Genomic DNA, 26,676 nt, shown 5'->3' with positions numbered 1-26,676 from the left:
ACACACACACACACAAAATGCAACTCACACACGTGACTGCAGCCTCAGGTAACTGTAACCTCACTGAAAGTAGCAGCACGAGTGCATGATGGGAGTAGTGACTGGAAGGGAGTAAGGAGAAGGGGGGGGGAAGGGGGGGGGATAGTATGGTGGGGCTGGTGGACAGTGAAGCTCTGCAGGTTAGACGGAGGGCAGTGGAGACGTGGTGAGAGGGAGGGGGGGGGGGGGGGAGTAGTGAAAAAGGAGAGAAATAAAAATACTAAGTGTGGTCGTGGAATGATGGCTGTGTAGTGTTGGAATGGGAACAGCGAAGTGGCTGGATAGGAGAGGACAGTGACTAACATAGGTTGAGGCCAGGAGGGTTACGGGAACATAGTGTATTGCAGGGAAAGTTTCTACCTGCACAATTCAAAAAAAGCTGGTGTTGGTGAGAAGGACCCATATGGCACAGGCTGTAAAGGAGTCATTGAAATGAAGGATATCATCTTTTTCAGTGTGTTCAGCCTTCACTGACCATAATTATCCTCCCAGCCTTGTACAAAAGACTTGACATTAAAATAATGCAAAAAACCTGTACTAGCATGCATTTTTCATGCAGTTGTTGACATTTTTATATTCCTATATGTTGAAAATAATAATAGTATACAGACTTTATTTTAAGAAAATGTCTTATTTTAATATTTATGGTTTTTTGTTAGCATGTAGCAAGCCTCTTTAGCTAATAAACTTTGTCTACAGCCCCTTTCATTGAATTATAATTCAAAATCATTTTTAGGGTCTTATCAACAATGTCACTGATTTCATCATAATGCTAGATCGTGTTCAATAGAACAACATTCATATTTCTGTATGGAATATAACTGACCACAGCAGTGTGCCATTTATGAAGTAGAACGAAGAGCTATGAACCCTCTTCTTGGGTATATTTGTGAAAGCTCTGCTTTATTTTTCTGTATTAGTTCCCAATACTGTTAATTTCCTTTTCAGGAGCAGTTGTTCCAGGTTGTATGATGTAAAAAAAATGTCACACATGGTATTCTAATCTTGAAACTCAGAAATGAGATCAGAAACTACTCTCATTCCTGGATTTTTGGTGCCAATCCATTATCCTTTGCTGTATAGGTTCTGGCTTTCAATATGTACAAAGATTTGCTGTCACACAGAGTCCATATCTTGATCCCATATAGTGCTGGTTTGCTTGTGATATGGTGTCTGAATGGACAGCAATCTCTAAATCCTACTAATTGCTCATCAACAGTAATATTTACTCCTGGATTATACCGTTTAGAAGGGACTTCTACCCACTTCTCAAAAATACTATGAACTACAGCAAGTTTGACATCATGTTATCTTTCCTCTCTTCTGAATTTTTTATCAAGTGGCAGAGCAGATGGTATGTACAGAAGTTGCATTGGGAATGTTTGCTTGAAATATGTGCAACCAGTATCCATATCCCACAATCTTTTTGTACCCTTCCCATGTTATCGATATACAGTCACAAGGAATAAGAGTCCTAAGCATGCATGAAAAACAGAATCTTCAATGTTTGTCCATTGTTGATGATAAACTCACTTCCCTTCAATGTTTGATATTTTTATTCTTTCATTTACGAACTCTGAACAAATTCCACTTCAGATGAACTTCTTGCATCACTTATTCAACTTTTTGCATACCTGGTAATTCCTGAGATACTCTTGGTGATATTTGAACCTGATAGGCAGCCATTTTGTGCTTGTGTGTATAACTGAGATTATGTATTGTGATTTTTAGAAAGAAAAGACTGTTTCCTATTTTGTACAGGCTGTGAATTGTAATCACTGATAGAACATTTGCTTTCATATGCATTAGTGTCATTTTCTACAAACTTGGAAAGTTTTCATCCATCTATGAGGAATTTACTAATTCTTCCAACTCAACGTAAGCCAATGATTTAATTGGCATGGTGTCACCAAACTCAACAGAAACAATATAGATTCAAATAAATGAGAAGTTTTAAACAACTTCTTGGCAAAAGCAAGAAACTAGCCCATTGTTATAAGCACAAAGTTTGATTGTTTGGAGTAAGATGGGGTGATAAAAGTTGTTATTATCATATGGTATAACAGAAAACTGAAAAATATTTTCATTAGAGCAATCATGACTACCTCTTCAGCTGAGTGGTCAACATAAATGTCTGCTCTACGGAGAATCTGGATTCAGTTCCTGGCATTGCCAAGGTCCTTTCCTTGTTGAGAGAACTGATATGGGATGCACTCAGCCTTATGATAGCAATTGAGGAGTTACAATGTCCAGTAACATTAATGTGACCACCTGTCAGAATAGCCACCTTTTGTAGTGCGGACTGCTGTCAGATGTACAATAGAGATTCAGTGACATTCTGGTAGGTACCAACAGGGATGTGCAACCATGCTGACTCCAGTGTCATGGCCAGCTGCACTAGCCTTCTTGGTTGAGGATCCATGGTACAAACAGCCTAATTGAGGTGGTTTGACAGATTTGCAACTGTGTTTAAATCTGGGGAGTTTGGTGCCCAGGAGAGTACAATAAATTCATCCTGGGGCTCTTTGCACATGTACACTGTGAACTGCATGACATGTTGCAGTGTTCTGCTGATACATGCCATTGTGCTGACGAAATATGAACTTCATGTAGAGGTGGACATGGTCTCCAATGATAGATGCATACTTGGTTGATCCATTGTGCCTTCTAGATTGACCAGATCACCCACGGAATGTCCTCCTTCCTGGACCCTTCAAATGAATGTTGCAGAGTGTTTGCTTTCAGACTTTCATGCTGTACACACCAACAACCATCCTTAAGACAGTGCATAATACATGATTCATCTTGAAAGGTCACCTTTCACCACTCAGTGGACATCCAGTTACAGGATTGGCATACACATTCCAACCTTTGTTGCTGATGAACAGCAGTCACTCGACTGGCCCTAACTGGAGTGCAAGTACATTGTCTAGATGGAAAAACTTGGAAAGACACTGTCAGCAGAACACATTGCATAAGGATGTATTTCCCAAGAACAGAAGACTCTCTGAGAATGGGCCATGCATCCAAAGCCCAGAAGGGTTGGCAAGTGTGTCAGAACCAGGAACAATAATAAAACCTACTATATGTGCATTCTGTAAGTTATTTCCAGCAAGCAATAACAATAAAACAAGCATGAACCAGGCACCTGCTGTGGAGGCCCATATGCAGCAACATTCTTGAATAGTCATTGAGGAGACACTGTTGGTAGCCCCTAGGTTCATCAGAGTGGTCAGTTACTCAACATATGCATGTCTATTCACCAGTACACAACTCTGCAGCCAGCCATCATCATTCACCCCTATCATCTATGGCCCATGATCCACAACAGTTACCTCGGTGTCGGGTTTGGATAGTGCCATTTTGCCATCCATGGTATAATTTAACCATGGTAGCATGCAAACAGTTTACAGACTTCGCTGTTTTGGAAATATTTCCACCATCGACTTGAAAGCCAGTGATTGTGCCCTTTTGGATGTGGGTAATTTGCTCCATTTCTGTGTTACGACAATGACTGCACTGTTCTGCAAGAAATCCCACCCACCCACCCACCCGCCCACACAACAAGATTTATACACCCTCCACTGCAAGTGCTGCCACCTTCCGTCTGTGAGTGGTTATTACATGCTGATGTTTTAATTTTGTAACATATGGTGGTGGTCACATTAATGTGTATGTGACATTCTGGTCTTAATGATCAGACATTAATGTGAATATTATACAAGCTCCTTGTCCAGGCCATGAGGACCCAAGGAGTGTCAACCAGCCACCATGTCATCCTCTGCTTTGCTGCATCATGCAGATGTGCTACAGAATGGCATGTGGTCTTCACACCACACTCCCGGTTGTTACCCTGACTTTCCAGACCATGGAGCCATTACTACTGAACCAAGTACACGATCCAGTCACATTAATGTGGCAAGGTGTTGAAGGTTGAATAACCACCATTTGCATGGCAGATATGTAGGAAGAGAGTTCATGAGGTTCTGGAAGTTACCGACAGTGATGTAGAGGCATGCGCACTCCAGTGCCGTGGCAGGCTGTGCTAGGTTTCCCGGTTGGGATTCTTTGCACAAACAGCCCAATCGAGGTGGTCCCACAGGGCCCATAGCCATACCCTTGATTTGTTTGTAGGTGGGTTAGAATATGGTATGTCATGGCAATTAGGAAAGAGGTTGTAGCTTTGGCGATTAGGAAGGAGGGTGTAGGTTTGGAATCCATCGGTCTTTGGGAAAGGTAGTGTTCAATAGCAGTAAGGCCATGGGCATTATGGATGTTAGAGTAAAGGGAGGTTGAATCAATAGTAATGAGCAGGCATTGTATGGTAAAGAAACATGAACTGTGGAGAGTGATTGGATGAAATGGTTGGTATCTTTTATATAGGAGGATAGGTTGCAGGTAATAGGATGAAGGTATTGGGCTACGAGAGCAGTGTTTCTCTCAGTGGGGGCACAGTAATTGGCCACAATAGGGAGTCCTGGGTGGTTAGACTTTGTCCTTACCCTTAGTCTTTGTCCCATTACAGCATTACACAGTCCTCTGTTCCAGCAATGCACCCACAGTCTTTTTACCTCTCTTCTTCTCCACTAACCCCCACCTTCCATTTAACCTCATGACTGCACCTTGCTGTCCTATCCTCTCTCTCCATCTCACTCCTGTATGCTCCCACAAACACAACACTGCAAATATTGTTGTTTCTAGATGACTAGATACTAATGTCTGAAAGTGAAAATAATTTCAAAGATATGCATAAAGTAAAAATTTCAGAAACTATGACAGAGAGAATGGCTGTAACTGGGAGGAGTCTTTGAAGAGTAAGTACTTCAGTCTATTTAAAGAAAACAATAACAACACTCAGCATTCAATAACCACTCAAATTATCATAAAAATTATTACAAAAAGACAATAATTATGAAGGGTTTCCAAAAATCCGCTCGGCTGTATGAAGATGCTTTATTCACAACTACTTATTTCATGACAGTGTAGATGCATCTTCAGGTTTATCTCTCAAGAATACAAGTGAAGTTTTTGAAATGGTAGGAATACAGAACCATACTGTTGGCATTCAATAAAAAGCCAGGATGAGTACTCACAATGGTTATATTTCCATAATCTAGTTGGACCAATATGGAGTCCCAGCTTTTAGGAAGTTATCCTCTTTGAGAGCCAAGCCACAGTGGTGGGTTGTCATAATAAAATTCACCACCAAAAGATGCTTTCCAAAATGCACAAAGCAGGACTGCCAAATGAGTCAGGCCTCTAAAAATGCGGAGGAAAATTAATAATTGGGATAAAATGCCTATAAATTAACTAATGTCTTGGGAATGTACCATAAGTACATAGGAAATATCATTAAAAAGAGTACACTCTAGTATGGGACCAAAATGTCAAGAACGAAAGAAATCTAAAAAATAGCTTACTAGACAACTCCCCATAGAAAAAGATCCAGCAGATGCCAACTATATAAAACCAATGAAGTAAAACTTGCAGCTGCTCATGTGTTTATTTTGTTTTCCTTTTAGGCACCACGGCCTTTGGCCTTCCAGTCTACTGCTAGCCTCCATCGGCTGCTTACAACACATCATCCTGTTAGCAATACAGCAGAAATACGTACATTACCCAGGATTTTAAGTTTTACTTCATTGGTTTTATACAGTTGGTGTCTACTAGATCTTATATTGTATCATACAGGGTATTATCCAGTAAGCTATTTTTCAGATTTCTTCCATTCTCGATGTTTCGGTTCCATACTAGAGTATTATTTTTGGGATGATATTTCTTGTGTACTTGTTGTAATTTCCCTATATATTACTTAATTTTTAGGCATTTTATCCATGTTCACAGTAGTGTCCCATTCATCATTAGTTTTTCCCCTGCTCTGTTTTTTTTACGCATGACTTATTCAGCAGTCATACTCTGTATATTTTGACAAGTGTCTTTTGGGCGTACTCAATTTTATTATGGCAACCCACGATTGTGATTTGACTGTTCACATGGATAACTTACCAAAAGCTGGAACTCAGTGATTGTCCATCTACATTATGGAAGCATGGAGAGCTGCATCAAACCAGTTTCTGGACTGAAGACCTCAACAACAACAAGTACTCGTCATTGATTTCTGTTGAACGCCAACACTATGGTTCTGTATTTCTACCATTTAAAAAATTTCACATAGTAATCTGTATTCTTTATAGATAAACCTATACTGATATGAAACCAGTAGTTGCAAATAAAGCACCTCATCATTCTTGAATTTTTAATTATTATAATTTTTATGATAATTTGAATGGCTATGAAGTGTTGGTATTGTTAGTTATAATGTCTCTCATTGTCATTGTCCTCCCCAGGAAGTTGTTTGCATTTGAAAAATTTGAATAGAATAAAACACATATTTTGGTAGTGACATTTCACAGTTTGCAAACTAGACATATAGAAGAATTTAACAAAATACAATCAATGAAATAGAATATCATTTTAGGCTTTGGTACACAGATTAGAAAATAAATACAATGCAGGTTCCACAATGTCACAGCAAAACAGGCTCTTCTGTATGGAAGTGAATGTTTGATTCTTTGTGAAAGTTATAAAACTAGGATAAATGCACATAGAGGCAAAATGTTGTTTCCTAAAATTTTGGAAATGAGCAGAAGTGCATAGATTTTATATATTATGTTTGTTCACAGGTGCCTGAATCTCATATTGGCAACTCTCGAGACACATCTTTTGAGGAAATGGTGATGAAGGAAACTAAGGGTCGTGGAGTTGATATTGTTCTGAACTCCCTTGCAGAGGAAAAACTCCAGGCATCAGTCCGATGTCTGGCAAGGGGAGGACAGTTTCTTGAAATAGGAAAATTTGATTTGGCGAATGATAGCAGACTAGGTAAATATCCTCACATTTGATTTATGTTAGTAAAAAATGATAATATAGTACATTAATCAGTTATTTCTATTAGCATTAAAACTGTTTTCTATTGACTGCATGTTTTTTGCATTGTTGGCTGACATTTGATTTCTTTAACTGCTTTTGCTTATAGCTTTACAACAAAAGTTATACAAGAGTGAAAATGCTGTTTTATGAAAACTATAAATGTATTTGAGAGGTAATGTAAATAAGGGTTGTTTACATGTCATACACATATCACCTGCAAGCAAGTTGAATGTCACTTCTCATTTGATTTGATGTTAATAAAAATCTGCCCATCATTTTGCTCCTTGTTCTTTTATATATTTTCTTAGGAGTCGCGTACTGAATTTTTTGAACATGATTCAACATCAAACCACCTTCCTGACCTCCCCCTGCTCTGTCAGTGACTTTGGCATCCCACAAGTGCATTACTTAGTTTGAGCTAAATGTTCTTCCATAATTGTTTGATGGTAACCAATAAATTATTTGTGGTTTTCATGGTCATTATAAATACTATGTTTCTTCTTCAACAATTTTTTACTGCTTTGCTGTTGACAGAATATTTATATGTAGTATTTTTATTTGTGGTCATTCCTCTATTGTCTCTTTTGGGACCATTCACTCTAAAAAGACCATTAAAAAGTCTGGAAACAAAACACATGCATCATACACAAAACATAAAATACTTCTAAGAAATAGAATTAAACAAAATTGTCTGGAATATTGTTAAATAAAAAGGTGCGGCAGTAATTATGAGATACTGTGGTAATTCCTTGGCTTTCCCCAAGTATATTTACCTTATGGTACAATTAAACAATATTCTTATTGCTCGTGTTTGTTGAATAACTATATTTACTTTGATTGCTTTGTGTGGAAGTTAATGTGGTTGGAAAATAGAAAGCAAATATTGACCTTCTACTCTCTCTGATACATCCTCCTTCATCTTTACTCTGCCTTGTCCTCTTAAAAGGTTGGTCCCTCTCATCCAGAAGTCTGAGTAGATGCTCGTAGTTAAAGGATCTGAGGTGGAAGTGGTCCAAAATATATATTGAAATACATTTATCAGTAATATATAACAGAACTGAAATAATCAAGACTCATTTTGAATATTTCCCACAGATTTAAACAATAACAGTCAATCTTTTTGGAACTGTTGATTCAAGTCATATTTTCAAACATGTGGTACCTAGTCTTAAGATTGCATCTTGAAATGCCAGAGCTGTTTTAGATAGATTACTGTTTCTAGAATTGACAACTCTATCTGTGATAGAAATAAATTTATAAATTTCTCGCTAGGATGCACTGGGATATGCTGACATAATTGCCATCACCTAGAGAGTGTTTCACAAATGAACAGAGGAAATAAGTGCACAAAAAATGTCCTTTTAATGCTTCAATTGACATCGATCATCACTGGAGCAGGAAGAACCAACTGCAAAATGAGGACATTTCACTGAATCAAGAAATGTGTGTGTACAAGATGTCCATGGCCACATAAGTGAACGATTCAGTTTTAATGATCACTCATTAGTTGCACAGCTACTTGAACCGTCACCATGTCTGAAACATCAAATTCTTTTCCCAGCAAAAGAACTGAGAGTAGCTGTTAATTTGTTTAACTTATGGTCTTCACACGTATATTACACACTCAATGTGTTGTACAAATGAAAGGACTTCAGGAAAATATTAGGTGCTGTGAACTTACTGAACTTTCTTTATGAGACAACTTGGCAAATGCTTTTCTTTCTTTTTTCTTTATTTCTTTTGCTTATGCCATAGTCCCACAGCGATCGCAGGGTTGGCGTCATTACAACGGATTTGGCAATGTTAGTGTTAGGGATGGCCGGATGCCCTTCCTACTACCACCCCATACTCCCCAGGATGGAATCAGTGTACCCCAACTATTTGCGTCTAGTGTAAATCGTAAAATGGTGCGGACATGATTCAAATGTCTGCGACGCGTGTAACTGAGGCGAAAAGTGGGGACCAGCCCAGTATTCACCTAGCGGGATGTGGAAAACCACCTAAAACCACATCCAGGCTGGCTGGCCCACCAGCCCTCATCATTAATCTGACGGGCAGATTCAATCCGGGTCTGGCACGCCTACCCAAGTCCAGGAAGCAGCGCGTTAGCGCTCTTGGCTACCTTGGCGGGTTTAGCAAATGCTTTACCTGGAAGTGTTAAAATACTGTCGATAATAGTGACCTTCCTGACGAGGAAGAGACAGGTAAAACACTGCTTCTCTGTGTTAAGAGTGAAAACATTTAAAGAAAATACTTTGCGTAAGGACAGACTTCATGTGCTTGCAATGTATTTCCTTGGAAAAGTGCTAGTGATTTGACCAGATTTAAGTGAAAAGTCCATAGACTGTTTTTAAGTGCAGAAGGGGAGATTTCATTTATAAAAAATGAATTAAGGTAACAAAACATGCATTAATAGGTGATAAGAAGCAACTCCTTTACTGTAGCTACCTATTTATGTACTAAATTAAGTACTTAAAAATGGGTGGTAACATGTTTGTACACTCCACATTTTCAGCCTTTAGCAAAACAAATACAAGTATAAATACAAAAACCAACAAATATGGTATATTAGCTTTTCAGATGGTTAAATCAACACAGCAGCTGCTCAGTTTGCTTCTGTCAGCCAATCATAGCACAAAACCTGTGATAACATGAAAACATCACATGTCATCTTGCAAACACATAACCACTGTGGGTTGAACAAACTGAAAACACATGAAACATCATGAATTCAGAAAGCCAATGTACACTGCATTAAAGACCTCTCCAAAACACGTCTTTTAGATGTTGTGATACTTTGTCAGGAAAAGAGATGTTGGCAGATACATATGCCACATGTGGCTCTAGTGTTAGTCAGCTTTCAGTGTTATTTAGTAGCTGATAAAGAAATGGAAAGGAGAGACACCAGGTATACTTTTGACCAGAGTGTGATATAGCCCCCGCTCCTTCCCACACTGAAACCTTTGTTGTGGTGACAGACTAGGCTGTAACATAGCCCAAAGTCTAGGTCAGCTCTGGCTGATAAATGTCACATCCTTCCCCAGTATGGAAAACACAAGCCAAGTGTGGTTTTGAATGACCTGGTATTCCTTCCTAGTATTCCTCAGCCTATCCTTCTTTCCTCCTTAAGGAAGGAACTAATAGTGTTGGAAGCTATGATTAGTGTTTCCACACTTAAATGTGTTATTGGCTACACTGGAATCTTACTTGGTGAATGCAAGTACTGGCCAGTCATTGCATCAGAATATTGCTTAAAACAGATAACCAGAAATCTTGCAAAGGCCTCATCACATACCTTCAATTTCTTAGATTGACTTCATAGCACATTTACTCCATAATGATTCTTGGGCACAGTCTCAAAAACACTGCAATTTATACAGCTATAATTGAAGGTACGAAAATATTTTCCTTGTGATCATCATGTTTTCTGTTTGTAGTTTGGTTTGGTACTGTGGCACAAATGTCTTTAACAAGTTGCTGGGAAACATAACCTAAGAAATTTGGAATTCTTTCACTAAAATAACTTAAAACATATCTAACAATGGAATATCCAGGATGGAATGCAACAATACCAGAGAAGGAAAGTTGCCACTCACCACACAGTGGAAATGCCGACAGGCACAATAAAAAGATTCACACAATTAAAGCTTTTGGCCATTAAGGCCTTTGTCAGCAGTAGACACACATACACAAACGCACACACACATACTCACATAAATGCAACTTGCACACACATCTGCAGTCTCAGAGAGCTGAGACCACACTGCAAACAGCAGCACCAGTAACCGGCCACAATGGGGCATCCTGGGTGGTTGGGTTTACGGACTTTAGGAAGCATGTAGAAGGTGTGAGTGTGGGGAGTGGTAGGGGTAAGGAGAGAGATGGACTCTGAGGAGAGGTTCTGGGATGGGCCTAAGTATTTGAGTAGTGACTGGAGATCCTGCTGGATTACTGGAATGGGATCACTGTGGCATGGTTTGTAGGTGGAAGTATCTGACAGCTCACGGAGTCCTTCTGCCACGTAATCCTTGCGGTTCAAAACAGTGGTGGAGGAGCCTTTGTCAGTAGGTAGGATCATAAGGTTGGGATCAGTTTTTAGATGGTGGACTGCGGTTCTTTCTGCGGATGTAAGGTTAGTTTGCATGTTGAGGGATTTGGGAAATGATGTTGAGGCAAGGTTCGAGGTTAAGAAATTCTGGGAAGTTAGCATGGGGTGGTTTGGAGGCAGTGGCGGTGGATCACGGTTGGATAGAGGAGTGAACTGAGTTAGGCAGGGTTCAATATTGGTCATTGGTTGAGTCTGATTGGTCGGGTTGGTAGCGAAAAAGTGTTTCCACTGTAGGGACCAGAAGAAGGAGAGAAGGTCTTTAACTAGTCCTGCATGGTTGAATTTGGGAGTGGGGCAAAAGGTGAGGCCTTTGGAAAGGACTGATATTTCTGTGGGACTAAGGCTTCTGGAGGAAAGGTTCATAACTGTGTTGCGGATCTGTTTAGGTTCTGGGTTCTGTGTGGTGGTGGAGGCAGTTTTCAAGGGTGGGGTAAATGTAGTAGGTCTGTGAGACAGGGTTTGTCAGCTATGAGTAGGCATGGGGGAGGTTTGGAGGTGGTTGTAGAAGTGGTGGATAGTGGTACTCCGAGGTGGGAGTAGGAAGTGAGTAGGATGCAGAGCTTTTTGAGGTGGCATTGTGCATGTTGCTCAAGTTCCTGCAGGGCAAGGGGTTCCAGGAATTTGGGATTGTATAGCAGGAGAATTCTGCTGATGGAGAGAAGGTACTGCAAGGAGTATTGGGCTTGGTTTATATGGTTTTGCAGGACTATGTTGGTGAGGGCTAAGAATTGGCAGAATCTGAACAGGTGGAGGTCATTGTGGAAGGAGGGGTGGCAACCAGAGATGGGTAATTTGTGATGGTAAGGCCATTGGGGGGGGATTTCATGAGCCAAGCAACAACGCAGGAACAGTATGTGGGACTGGGATCTGGCTAGGAATAAGGAAACTTTTCTGTATTGACGCAGATGGAAGGAGCATGAATCCATGGTGGTGCAAAAAATGTGAAAAATTACATAAGAAAGTAGTATTACGTCCGAAACATTATGCAAAAATAAAAAATACACCCAAATACGTGTGAAAAGTATGAAAAGGACAAAATGGATGCACAAGAGGGGGGGAGGGGGGGGGGGAAACGAGATGAAATCTGAGGAAGACGACGATAGTGGAAGTCAAAAACTCACTAAAATTTGCGAGAAGTCACAAGGGTCAAATTAGAAAATAACTAATCAATAATAAGTGTATGTATATTACTGTGGATAGCAGGTTTAAGGGCGGATAAGTGTAAGGAGACGGCAGATGTGACTAGAAGAGGTGCGAACAGACATAGAATGGAGAAAGTGTTGGGGGTGGGGAGAGGTTCGTAGTTAGAGATGTAAGATCATTGGCACCGGGAAAGTGCAAGAAGTAACACGCAAAAATCTGGGAATTGACACAGGGAGCGTGATCAGTTTGAAGGTATAGGCTTCATTATATTGGCGGGAGTAATGTGGGACCTAAGATGCTGCACTAACAATCAACGTGGTCTTGAGGCCGTCTGTTGCGGGCCGCCGAGACGGTTGATACAGTGGGGCTCATAAGTAGATCGTGCAGTGTGGGTCATAAGCCAACAACTAGAAACACAGGAAAGAAAAGAAAGAAGGAATGACATTGAGTACAGCAGATGCAAAAGAATGTAGTTACAAAGGAAAACACCACAGAGTTAGGATTGAAGAAGAGCCGTCAGGCAAAAATCAAACCATGGAAAATCCAGGATGGAATGCAACAATACCAGAAAAGGAAAGTTGCCACTCATGACACAGCGGAGATTCTGAGTCAGGAGGCACAATAAAAACATTCACACAATTAAAGCATTTGGCCATTAAGGCCTTTGTCAGCAGTAGACACACATACACACACACACACACACACACACACATACTCACATAAATGCAACTTGCACACACATCTGCAGTCTCAGAGAGCTGAGACCACACTGCAAACAGCACCATCAGGCATGATGGGACTGGCAACTGGGTGGGGGTAAGGAGGAGGCTGGGGCGGGGAGGGGGGGCGGATAGTATGGCGGGAGTGGCGGACAGTCAAGTGTTGCAGTTTAGATGGAGGGTAGGAGAGAAGGTGCAGAAGGGGGAGGGGGTAAGTAGTGGAAAGGAGAGAAATAAAAGAAATTTAAAAGACTGGGTGTGGCAGTGAAATGACAGCTGTGTAGTGCTGGAATGGGAACAGGGAGGGGGCTGGATGGGTGAGGACAGTGACTAATGAAGGTTGAGGGCAGGAGGGCTACGGGAACATAGGATGTTTGCAGGGAAAGTTCCCACCTGCGCAATTCAGAAAAGCTGGTGTTGGTGGGAAGGATCCATATGGCACAGGCTGTGGAGCAGTCATTAAGATGAGGGATATCATGTTTGGCAATGTGTTCAGCAACAGGGTGGTCCACTTGTTTCTTGGCCACAGTTTGTCATTGGCCATTCATGCAGACAGACAGGTTGTTGATTGTCATGCCTACATGGAATGCAGCACAGAGGTTGCAGCTTAGCTTGTAAATCACATGACTGGTTTCACAGGTAGCCCTGCCTTTGATGGGATACGTGATGTTAGTGACTGGACTGGAGTACGTGGTGGTAGGAGGATGTATGGGACAGGTCTTGCATCTAGGTCAATTACAGGGGTATGAGCCGTGAGGTATGGGATTGGGGGTTGTGTAAGGCTGGACGAGTATATTGTGTAGGTTCGGTGGACAGCGGAATACCACAGTAGGAGGGGTGGGAAGCATAGTGGGCAGGACATTTCTCATTTCAGGGCATGACGAGAGGTAATCGATACCCTGGCAGAGAATGTAATTCAGTTGCTCCAGTCCCAGATGGTGCTGAGTTATGAGGGGAATGCTCCTCTGTGGCCAGACTGTGGGACTTTGGGAGGTGCTGGCAGACTGGAAAGATAAGGCACGGGAAATTTGTTTTTGTACAAGGATGGGAGGATAATTACGGTCAATGAAGGCTTCAGTGAGACCCTCGGTATATTTTGAGAGATACTGCCCGTCACTGCAGATGCGATGACCACAGGTGGCTAGGCTGTATGGAAGGGACTTCTTGGTATGAAATGGGTGGTAGCTGTCGAAGTGGGGGTATTGCTGGTGGTTAGTAGGTTCGATATGGACTGATGTAGCCATCTCTGAGGTGAAGGTTAACATCTAGGAAGGTGGCTTGTTGGGTTGAAGCAAATGGGGGAGAAGTTGTTGACGTTCTGGAGGAATGTGAATAAGGTGTCCTCACCTTCAATCCAGATAGCAAAGATGTCATCAGTGAATCTGAACCAGGGGAGGGGTTTACGATTCTGGGTTTTTAGGAAGGATTCCTCTAGATGGCCCATGAATAGGTTAGGATAGGATGGTGCCATGCACTTGCCCATGGCCATACTGCAGATTTGTCTGTAGATAATGCCTTCAAAGGAGAAGTAATTGTGGATGAGGATATAGTAGGTCATGGAGACTAGGTAGGAGGTTGTTGGTTTGGAATCCGTAGGGCATCTGCAAAGGTAATGTTTGACAGCAGTAAGGCCATGGGCATAACGAATGTTAGTGTACAGGGAGGCGGCATCAATAGTGATGACCAGGTCACTGTGCGGTAAAGGGACAGGAACTGTGAAGAGTCAGTAGAGGAAATGGTTGGTATCTTTTATATAGGAGGATAGGTTCTGGGAAATAGGTTGAAGGTGTTGGTCTATGAGAGCAGAGATTCTCTCTGTGGGGGCACAGTAACTGGCCACAATGGGGTGTCCTGGGTGGTTAGGTTTATGGACTTTAGGAAGCATGTAGAAGGTGGGCGTGTGGGGAGTCGGTGGGAGTGTGGGGAGTGGTAGGGTTAAGTAGAGAGATGGACTCTGGGGAGAGGCTTGTGACTGTGTCTCCCTGAAAATAATTTAGAACACAAAATATGTTCTTAAGATTTTATTTTGTAAGTTATATAACCATTAGTAACTTTTAACAATTTTTTCTGTTTCACATACACTCATACATAAGAGATAAGCCAGTCTAATACTTTATTTTACACTGTAAATGTGAAACCAAGGAAGTTCTTCTACATCATCATCGTTCACATTATTTCCAGCACATGACTGAAAAAAGCTTTGATATGCTGCAGGTATGTATGCCATAAGAGACAGTACATCATCAATCTTTTTCTGATTAATTTGTAGTGGCTTTCTGTATTTTATTGGCTTCTGAAGTCTTGTCTGTGCATTTTCGTCACAATGAAATATTTTGGACTAGCAGATTTGACTACTTCTGCCCATTCATGTTTCAAGTATACTATTGGACGTCCGTTTCTCGCATGAATCTCAGTGCAACCAAAATCATGATCACAAGGAAGACTAGTATGAGCTACCACGGGGAAATAATGCTGCACAGATTCAAATCTTCTGGTGGCAACGAGAGTCCTTTCCATGGCAATGGGAGACCAATTCTTTGCCTGGCCCTTACAGTTATCTGTGATTATATGGAGATTTTTGGCTTGAGTGTTAGTTATCTCCAAGTATTTTAATAAACAGCTCCCAACTTCATATGAACCCCTTCCTCTGTCCTTCTCACTCCACAGAAACATGTATCCCTTAATTGACCCACAGTCATGGATACCATAGTTATACGTCCATCTTTTTCTCTTGTAGAATACTGGGCCAACTGTTAGTTTTGATGTGGAAGTGTTTGTTGCATGTCCATTGCTATTATGAGATGCTCTTTCACATTCTCTTTAGCTAGAGAAGTTAAAGACACGATCATATTTTGCCCGCTATCAGCCTTTCTTAGCCGCAACTCATGTTATGTTTTCCTTTGTGTAATTCTTTTGGCACACAATTCTGGGTTACTTGTTGCTGTTAAAAAGGCATCTGATGTTCAACAGGTGTCGCTTTTTGGTAGTTTGGAGCCTATGTTAAATTAAGACACAAAAATTGCCCTGAATTTGCTTGGTTATACAGTAGGAACACCTTTTTTCTTGCAGTATTCAGAGTATTTGTCCAAAATAGGGATGAAATTGTGAGATCACATCCAAATTATACTTTGTTGGGATTCTGCTGCCTGCTATAGTGACTGTTATGTTTTGGTCTCTGACACCTTGCACAGCTTCATCTTGAAATTTATGTGGATAATTGCCTTGTTTGCCTGAAAGAAAAGAGCACATTCAACATTATTTTATTTGGTTAGAATGGATACCTTATAGTAAAATATAATATACAAACCTCTTCCAACTTATTTTGGAACTGCGTGACCCAACTTCACTTGCTGTTGCAAATTCCTCACTCTTCTTGTGTGGTTCTGTAAGCCAGGAACCCTGAGCAAAGCTTGCTTGCAAATCATGACTTCCATGCCATTTATTTTGACATTGTCTGAAAATGGCACAGCTGTAGGTGTAATTTGCTTCTTAGTCTTTTTGGATAGCTGCGAAAGAAAGAAATGCGAAGCAGAACAAGGTAAAGTAAATTTGTGACAATTGGTTTTAGAAGACACGTACTGCTGACCCACGTTACATCAATGTTTGGCCTTAATTTTATTCCACTGATCAATATTATGCTTTCTTTTTCTTGAAGAGCTTTGTTTCTGGGGTTATACTTCTTTTGTTCTACTTACTTCAAGCTGTAATATGAATAGAAAAATAGTCTCAGGGTGTCTGTGAGATATAGTCACAAGCCACACAAATCATTGTATGCCGCTGAAATGGCATTGATAATAAAAATATTCTTACAAGTTTGTAGCCATGAAAACTATATTACTACCACAATCAGTGGTCATTAAAATTAGGCTATAAAGGTTTCTCATTAACACAAAATATGAAAATCAACAGTGAGAAAAATGCTACAAGAAACAAAGTCATAAGCCACTGAACTCTGATCACCAGTAAAAAATATTTTGGTATACTTACCGAAACATCTTCTGAGCTTGATAGACACCAAGACTCATCACCATCACTGTCAAAAGGATCAGAATCCTCATTTACACTACTGTTGCTGCCATATACGCCTAGAATATGCAAAGCACCTTCAGATGTGGCTTGTGACTATGTTTCTTCTGTAAAAGATACCAGGTGGCAGAGTACAGAACTACACTATGTCATCACCTTTCACCTGTTGGAGAAAGATGGAACTTCTTCAATGAAAGATGAGGAGGGCATCATTAAGAATGTGATAGTATGAATATCTTAATTTTGAGAAAAGTGTGGCTTGTGACTACATCTCTCTGACCCCTTCAGTTATTAGGATTTCTTCCTGTTCCTTTCACATATGGAGCACGGGAACAATGATTGTTGAATGCCTTTGTGCATTCAATAATTGTTATTATTTTATCCTTATGATACCTATATGAGTGATACACAGGGATATTACTAGAGTCATCATTGTGATACTTCTCACATTTATCTAGTTTTGATTTGTAAGTAGGCTTATGCTAAAAAGGCTTTATTAGAATTATCTGGAGTTGTTTCCAGCTTTATTTATTCTTGATGCCAGACTGAATAACCTTGTTATTAAATGTTATATCAATTTTAGGAAACTGAGGTATACACGAGAGTTGGAACTTAAATAGTGGCAACTATTTATTCACAACCAATACAAAAGATTTACATGTCTGCACCTGTTACTGCCCTTCAAAGTAGTCACCAGTATTGTGTAGTGATGTGGAAGGCATAGTATACCATTGGCAGAGCCTGTTCTGTGGGTGGCTGATGGTGTGAATGGAGCGGTCCACTGCCTGTCAAACCTCTGGAACAGTTCTGAAGTGAATGCCACAAAGTGGTTCCTTTATCTTCAGAATCAAATCAAAGTTACAAGGACTTAAGTCCGGGGAGTATGGTGGATGGTACAGTATTTCCCAGTCCCATTAACAGAACAGAGCTTGCGCTGCATGCGCCCACGTATTGTCGTGCAAAATGATGGGTGGGTTCTGCAGAAAGTGTTGCCATTTATTTTGCAAAGCTGGTCGCAGGTGGTGCTCCAAACACGAACAGTAATACTGTGCATTGATGGTCTGCCATGGAAGAACATAATGCGTTATGATAACACCATCACAGTCGTACACAAGAAGCACCATTACTTTCACCATACTGGGGCTCTGTGCACTTTCAATTGTCGCAGCAACCCATAATGACGCATTCATTGGATTGGTGTTTCAGTTTTGGCTTGTATGATGTGGCCCATGTCTCATCCAGTGTTATGATATGGCATAGGAAAGCCTCTCCTTCGTGCTCATAGTGCTCCAAGTGCATCTGAGTGGCATTGTAATGCATCCATTTCTGCATTTCCGTCAAGTAATGCGGAACTCATCATGATGCAATTTTTCTCATGCCCAGGTGTTCCTTCAGGATGCGAAGCACAATCGTATGTGCTAATCCGGTTTCATGGGAGAGCTCACGAGTCGTATGGCACCAATCACTGTCCTCTAAGGTGGCACTGGTCTCATCATTCTGGTGTGTGATGGAGGTAGAGCACAGATTATAACTGTGTTCAATGTTGTACAAATCTTGTTTTATTAACAGGTGTATTCCTTCCAGTTTTGAATCATAGACTGACTCTGAATGTTGTCCAGAAAAAGTTGTTACTGAATGTTATTTGTGATATGTGCATCTATACTCTCTTTCTGATAAATGCAAAGTAACTAATACCACTTTAATGTTCAACATGCGATGAGATAAATTTCACATGTCCCACCTTAAGCTTGATGCACTTTCATCCTTGTTGGACACATTCCTGAGATTTTATTGGTGCTTTGCAGCTTTAAATGCCTGGCACCTTTAACTTTAGAGGTAAAATAGCTTGAACATTGACATAAATAATAATGTCTTATGGAACTGTCAGCAGCAACTTTAGACCAACTGTTCTTGACATACAATGAATGTGTTGACTCCTCTTTTCCATGCTTCCAAAACTAAAAATCATCAAAGGAAATGAAATTCAGTTCTTCATACCTAAGCCATATTTCACATGCCAGTGCGAAATGTTCTGACAAACTTTTTTTTTTAGGCTCTTTGTCATTATACAGGCAGCAGCTCAGTGATATGTTTCCACCAACATCCTCATCATGAGACCTTGTTGATGGTGTCTCAGGTTCTTCTCATAACTGAAATTTTTGCTGCAGAAATGACCCTGCAATGTGTAAGTATTTGGCTTCCTAGAAGAGGTGCACCATGTTCAGCTTCCCTGTATGTCCCTTAGGGGCATGTTGCCTCAAGTTTTGTTGTAGGTATTTGCGTTTCTGGACATTCAAATTGCTTAGTTTCACTCACGGTGGAAGATCCAAGTCCCTTAAGAACAAATCTATGGACGCAACTATGCTACAAGCAGAAAGCAAAAACCAAAGTGCATCAATTGAGTCTCCCCATTGCCAAGCATTGGCTTCACAACATTTCGGCTACTGACAGTAGCAACCAGAGTGAAGCCTCCAATTAGCTTCCTGTACCTAAGATCAAATCCTTAATGTGCATGGCTATTTGAACGGGTATCAGTAGTTTACCTTGTTTAGTCAATGAAGATACCTGGCTCTGACAGAAAGTTAAATAAAGTCCACAAGATTAAGGAGAATGGGATACTAATCGAAGAAATTAAAAATAAACAAAGGATGAGATCAATTATAGATTCTAGTGACAAAAGGGATAGTTAAAAGTGTTGATGATGCTCCAGTAAATGAAGAAAATAACCAAGGCTGGTGAAATAGATGCAAAAAGACGTGTACAAGAAGTAATTAAAAGTTCAATAACTGACTAAATACTGGAAATTATTCAATTAAGTTGGATTGGGAGGGGAGCAGTAGCTAAATAAAATGTACATGCAGTATAAACAATTCAAATGGAATGAGGAGAATAAACAGCCAATATTATAAGAGAACAAGGGAGTATGAACATTAAAGAACACAAAGTCAATATACAGCTACAACATTAATTTAAAAAAGCAAAGAAGATCTATGCTGAAGGAAAGAAATAATTATCAATAATACATAGGTTGGAACTTAAATAGTGGCAACACTGCTGTGTAGACACTATGCAATAGAATCTACTATTGTCGCTGATAGCACATGTTGTTGACATACCTACCTTATCTCCGAGCAAATGGACTCACCCGTCCCATGTCACTGGCGTGCATACAGTCAAGGGGAACCCAGTCACTAGTGAGCAAGCGGTCTAATGGAATGGTGTCACTACATTTTCGAAACAGGAACAATGGAGTTGGATCAAGACTGAATGTGCCAGAGGTTGTACAGCATGACAGTGTCATCAGGGTCTTCAAGATTCATGCAGGAATCAGCATTGCCGTACAGAACGGTGGCACATTGGGTAAAAGCCTTCAACGAAGGTCAGCAAACTGTGGCAGACATGCATCGGGCAGGTCATCCTAGCGTCTCTGGAGAAGAATTGCACGCTGCTGCCACCTTAGTGGACAGTGATCGGTGCCATACGACTCGTGAGCTCTCCCATGAAACCGGATTAGCACATACGATTGTGCTTCGCATCCTGAAGGAACACCTGGGCATGAGAAAAATTGCGTCATGATGAGTTCCGCATTACTTGACGGAAATGCAGAAATGGATGCATTACAATGCCACTCAGATGCACTTGGAGCACTATGAGCACGAAGGAGAGGCTTTCTTATGCCATATCGTAACACTGGATGAGACATGGGCCACATCGTACAAGCCAAAACTAAAACACCAATCCAATGAATGCGTCATTATGGGTTGCTGCGAAAATTGAAAGTGCATCAGAGCCCCAGTATGGTGCAAGTTATGGTACTTCTTGTGACGTGTGTGTATTGATGGAATGCAAGGACATAGTAACTATGGTTTTGAGGTCATGTTATTACTGTTGTCTTTAGTTTAGTTCTGTTTCTGAAGAATCAATCTTTTTGTCTTGTATTAGATGATATGAGACAAGGATTCCCAGGTGCCTTTCTGATTTCCAGTAGGAGTGAAAGTCAAGTGTTGCCCTTTCCTTTTGCAAATATCTCTGTATTTTTATACAATTTTTGTACAAACAGTAGGAATTTGCAATTCACATCTACAAGAAGCCACTTACGGGTGATACACTTGTCAATATATGGTACAGTAGTTCATAATGCAACATGCAGTTGTTACATAGTATAGGAATTTGAATTTACAGCATGTTTTACAAAAATAATATATATTACGATCACCTCAGAATAGTACATAGTATAGATAGAAGAGTTAGGCCTACATTTAAGTATAGCTACATTTTAATATCAGTATTCATTCAGTGAGCATAAACATTTGAGAGTTAAGAAATGATTTTAATTCCCTTTTGAATACTTTACTTCTGTGGCATCTTATAGCACTTGGCAGTTTGTTAAACCGTATCTGACCATTAATCCAAGGACGATGATCTGTTGTCTTTAGTTTAGTTCTGTTTCTGAAGAATCAATCTTTTTGTCTTGTATTATGGGTATGCACATCAGAGCACTTAGTTTCATTATTTTTATGGTCCACAAAGAATGTTATTAATTTGAACAGATACAAGGAATATAATGTTCAGAGACTAATTTTGATAGTTTGCTAATTAAGTGCAGTGAACTGCTGATTTTATTGCATACAAAATTGATATGGTCTACCCATCTAAGATTTTCATCTAGTTATATCACCAAAATTTTACATTTGTCAGTGTCTACTTTTTTGATGCCACTTATATTATCAATATCATTACCATTAGTTTTTTTGCAAAAGAACAAAAGTGAGGTATCATCTGCATAACTTAATTAATGTAGACCAGGAAAAGAAAAGGGCCCAATACAGAGCCCTGAGGTACACCTTGTTTTACTGTTTTATGGTTGGATTGGAAATGTTTGATCTGATCATTAATTCACTAATTCATAGTTGTTTCACATTTTTATCTTACACTACAAAAGTTTACATGTCTTTTGTGCCTTTGTGATGCACTTCCTCCATTAACAACTCAGCTAATATGTATTTCATGACATTGTGGCAACTATTGGTAGTGTTCTGAGTGAAGTTACCAGTTGCCCTCTTGTCACTAAGACTGAGTCACTAAAGTGACTGCTCCAGGACATGGGAAGGTGTACTGATACTGGTCTGAATCAGCCTCACAGATTAATGACGTGGGCAGGGGTGCCGACTAGTGTGGAAGTGGATTTTAGTTGCTTTTGCATATCTACTTAGGTATATAATGAACTGATTACCAAGTTCTACCTCAGTTAAATGATTCAAAAGCACTTGACACAGACAGAAGGGGCACATGGATCTCCTCTTGGATGAGATGAGGGGTCAGGGAAGAGGAGCTGTCAGTAGTTTTAAAATGCCTTTGGGAGTGGTAACCTAATTGCAACAATAGCCTGTATACTAATATGATTCCCCTCAAAGATGGAGAAATACTACACCAATCATGCACTGGCCCTGATTGGATACAGGGCACTGGAATGGATGGATATTTAATTACTGAATATTTTTCAAACGATGACATGCTATTCTCATTTGTAGATAATCATTCATTGGTAGTGATTAGTGAAGAGTGTGTGCTATAACTAATTGAAACCCAACACAAGTCTTCAAAATCCATTCTTCTGTTTGTTTCATTACAGTTGCTGTGTCTTTTCCCTCCCCACCGTAGTTTTCCATATCCTATTGGCATCAGCTTTTCATCTTCTTACCTAAATGTTGTAATTGCCTGAATTTCATCATCTATTTTTTGTCAAAGTTTTGAAAAAAGTGTCCCTGTATTGTTTATAATAACTCAGTTTCCTGTTCATAATATTCATAATGATTTCCATCATTAGTGAACTAGGTGCTAATTATTCTTAAATTCCTTAGTAGAAATCATTTCCTCTTTCCATTTTACTATTGTGATCACACTGTGTTCATATCTATCTTCATTTCTAACAGTCTGTATTTGAACATTTAAAAGTTACCTTGGTTCATTCTTCTCCTCACATTGCCCACTCAGAGATCATGCAGAGTGAATTGTTGACCTGCCCCCCCCCCCCCCCCCAATCCACCACCTCACTCCCACCCAGCCCAAAGAAGAGTGTATTTGCAATTGGTAAATTTGGTGTTTGCTGTAATGAAGTGGTTTCTATAGTGTTCTGCAACTTCATGCTGTTCAACATTTTCTGGAATGATGCAACTTCAGGGGTGGTTTCACATCTTTGTCTGCTTATCCAATGCCTGACTATAAGGCATGATGACTGATACTATCTTGTTCTACACTGTGTTTTGGAAACAACAGGTGTAAGTGTCACAAGTGTGTGATCCGTTCTGCTCAATTCTCAAATGTAAATTCATGAGACAGAATAGTATTCACATGTATGTATTTTATTCCTATTCTGTTTGTAGGAATATTTTTAATGAATCTGAAGACTGCAGAATTTGATCCACAGTTACATTGTCTTTGCATACCACTGTCATCTTACTAGGTGTATGATTCTGATCATTTTTTTTTAAGAGAGATAGAATCAACTTTCACCCATAGGCAGACTTTGATTATTGGTAGAATACTAAGATAATGCAGTCTACACTTTTGAAACCTATCCTAAAACAATGTCATGTGGTTGGGGCTCATAGCAAAGATGATGAACAGGGCATGTTGAATGTATACAGAGAAGGGTAGAACAAATTGTCGTATATTTGTCTGACTCATGTGAGAGTGTCACAGAGATGCTGTAGAAATGGAACTGGCAGGCACTTGACGATAGATTCTAACTACCCTGAGAAAGCCTACTTACAAAGTTTGAATACTCAAACTTAAATGCTAAATCTATGAATATATTACTATCCCCTATATATTACTCCTGAAGGGATCATGAGGACAAGGTCAGACTGATTGCAGTATGCACAGAGATCTTGAAACACTTGTTCCTCCCATGCTCCATAAATGAATGGAACAGAAAGAAGCCCTGATAACTTGTACAATGGGAAATACTTAACATTGGTTTGTAGGGTGTGTCTTTAATATAGGTGTAGATGTTAAACCAGTTGATAGTTACTGTTCCCTTTTTTATTCTTTTAGTCACCACATGCACAATTCAATGTAGCTTTCTGGTTAATGCCGAGGGCACATTAAATGATACTGAAATGCACTACATTTGAGAGCAGAGTGCCCATGACTTTCTTACAGAAACAAAAATTGTCATGTTGCTGTGAATCAGAATGTCGTGGTGCAATGAAAATTCCAAATTTTCTGTATGCTCACCATGAATACCTGCACCCATTCTAGTAATGTAGAACTAATTTAACACCAGAATTCATCTGTTTACTGAGGTCAGCATTTGTAAAAGTGTCTGATTCAAATCATAATGAGGAAAAAATGAAATAAATAAATAATAAAGAAGTTCATTATTTATTTACAGAAACATAATATTTAGGTTTCTCTGTCTGTTATATTTAGCCTTGGTGATTTGGTAGGAGTTGGGCAATGCCTTGGTACTTGAAATGGCTTAACTTTTAACAAATTGAGAAACTCTAAGCCTGTAATAAATTGTTTGTCCCAGGTTGGCATTTAGAAGGTATAGAAATGAATCTATCATTTTTCTGAAGAATTTGTCCATTTGAACAATAGTCTTGGTGTTACAAAATTTGTAATTTGAAGTAATTGAACTTCCCAAAAGAAAACCAATGACAAAATCAACACAAAAGAATAAAATGACTCTTAGATGACTAATTATGAGTGCATATTAAATCAAGTTTACACTTGAGAAATAAATAAGGTTTTAAGCATTTATTAACTCTTTTTCATCACGGACATGAAATGATCTTATATTTATGCATCTAAAATTATTTTAATGAAAGGTTAATTCATTGACCATGTATAAAGACAGTACAGATTGCACAGAACTCCTAGCTAAAATTGTCTATATCTACTTCTATACTCTGCAAACCACCATCAAGTGCATGGCAGAGGGTACAACCCATTGTACATGTTATTAGGGTTTCTTCCTGTTCCATTCATGTATGGAGCATGGGAATGATCAATTGAATGGCTCTGTGTGTGCTACTGTTCCCAGTGTTCCAGTAATTCCCAGTATAAAAAATATGAACTTAATCACTTCTTATTGGTTCTCATAATTCAGTGTCTAACCCCAATCACCAACATCTCACAGAATGGCCTTGAGCATAACACAACACCTTTGGAAAAACAGCCCTGGGATGAGGATTAAATATAGTGGAGTGAAGTTAATATTCCTCCTGGACATATAAAATAATTATCATTGTTAACTGCAAATGGGGATTTTCGTCTTACAAAACAATACAAGTTTTATATATTATTTTCTTTTTTATTGTTAATTTTTAGACAAAAACACATTTGAAACATACATTTATTATACAGTAATTCCATCACAAGGCAACTCATGGGGAAGATGATTCTACCTGGTAGCTGTTAGGCATCTCTTACATCACATATAAAGTTTGCAGCACAGGGAAGTATTTCTCGTGTACTGAATATGTACTGGGAAAAGAGAAAGCAAACTTTTAGTATTTTTTCTTATCAGCTATTGTAACTGTTGTAAAATGTTGTGATATTGCAAAAAGGAATAAAAAAACATTGCTATTGGTACCCATTCAGTTGTATTCACTAGCACGTGAAACAACAATGAAATGATAACATAATAAACCATAATATATACTAATAATAAAATTGTAAAACCACCGTGTCTGTCTGTTTGAACATATTAATCGGCCAAACTACTAGATGAATTTTCATGGAGTTCTTGGGAGTAATTCGAGAGTAGCATGGGGCAATTATAGCCTTTATTTCACCAAAATTGGATCACAAGGGAAAAAAAAGATATTGTAAATATATAGTTATCATGCTAATCTCCAAAACTACTTGACAAATTTTCATGGGGTTTCCACTGGTTACTTGAACATAATTTCAGACAATGCATAGTCTTAATTCATCAAAATTGGATCATGGGAAAAAATATATATCATGAGATACTGCCTTATTTAAAATCATTTTGGCCATCTGTTTGAACATGCTGATCTCCAAAACTACTAGACGTATTTTCATGGTGTTTTCACAGGTAACTTGAGTGTAGTTTGGAGCGAAATATAGGCTTTATTTGATCAAAATTAGAACATAGGAAAAAAAAGAAATATCGTAATTTAAAATTTTATCTGACTCATCTGTTCAGCTTAGTAGTTCTGATGTTTAACACCAAAGAACCAATAGATGGTGTTGCTACTGTTTTTTAATTCAGTGACAGATGTATTTTTGGAAGTTTAATTTAGTGACACAATTAAGTACTCCAATCTTATATCTGCAAATAAAACTAACAGTGAATTTTCTTGGCTAGGAAATATGGATTTACTCATTTCACTTTGTATATTAAAAACAATGACTTGTTTTGCTTCTTTTGATAGATTTTATTTATATTATGCAGTAGATAAATGAATTTATTAAGTTTGGCATGTGACTTGGGTGCCTACTCATTACATTTTTGTGTTGCTCTATTAGAAAATAGTCATATCTTTCTGAATACACCAGAATGGTGAAAAGAGTGAGGGCTATGCAGTTACAACAGTTCATTGAAGATCTCATGATGAGAGTGGCTGCAACTCAAGGACAGACAAGCTCTTCATTCGTGTCTCCAATGATACTACTTCATACACTGTATACAAGTCAGACTTCAGCAACAGGCATACTGTTGTAATTCATTACTTC

At 39.3% G+C, this 26,676-nt stretch overlaps 1 protein-coding gene across 1 annotated transcript in view; it reads left to right on the top strand.

The window, feature by feature from the left end:
* Nucleotides 1-26,676, top strand: part of LOC126203689 (fatty acid synthase-like) — a 469,334-nt gene that overhangs the window by 315,299 nt on the left and 127,359 nt on the right. The window contains exon 27 of the mRNA XM_049938059.1: nt 6,723-6,921. Coding sequence (XP_049794016.1) covers nt 6,723-6,921 — 199 coding nt within the window. The remainder of the gene's footprint in view (nt 1-6,722; nt 6,922-26,676) is intronic.

Source organism: Schistocerca nitens, chromosome 9 (genome assembly GCF_023898315.1).
Source record: "Schistocerca nitens isolate TAMUIC-IGC-003100 chromosome 9, iqSchNite1.1, whole genome shotgun sequence".
In the NCBI taxonomy this organism is placed as follows: Eukaryota; Metazoa; Arthropoda; class Insecta; order Orthoptera; family Acrididae; genus Schistocerca; species Schistocerca nitens.
The sequence above is the reverse complement of the archived record's forward strand: the minus strand, read 5'-3'. Positions and strand labels throughout refer to the sequence as shown.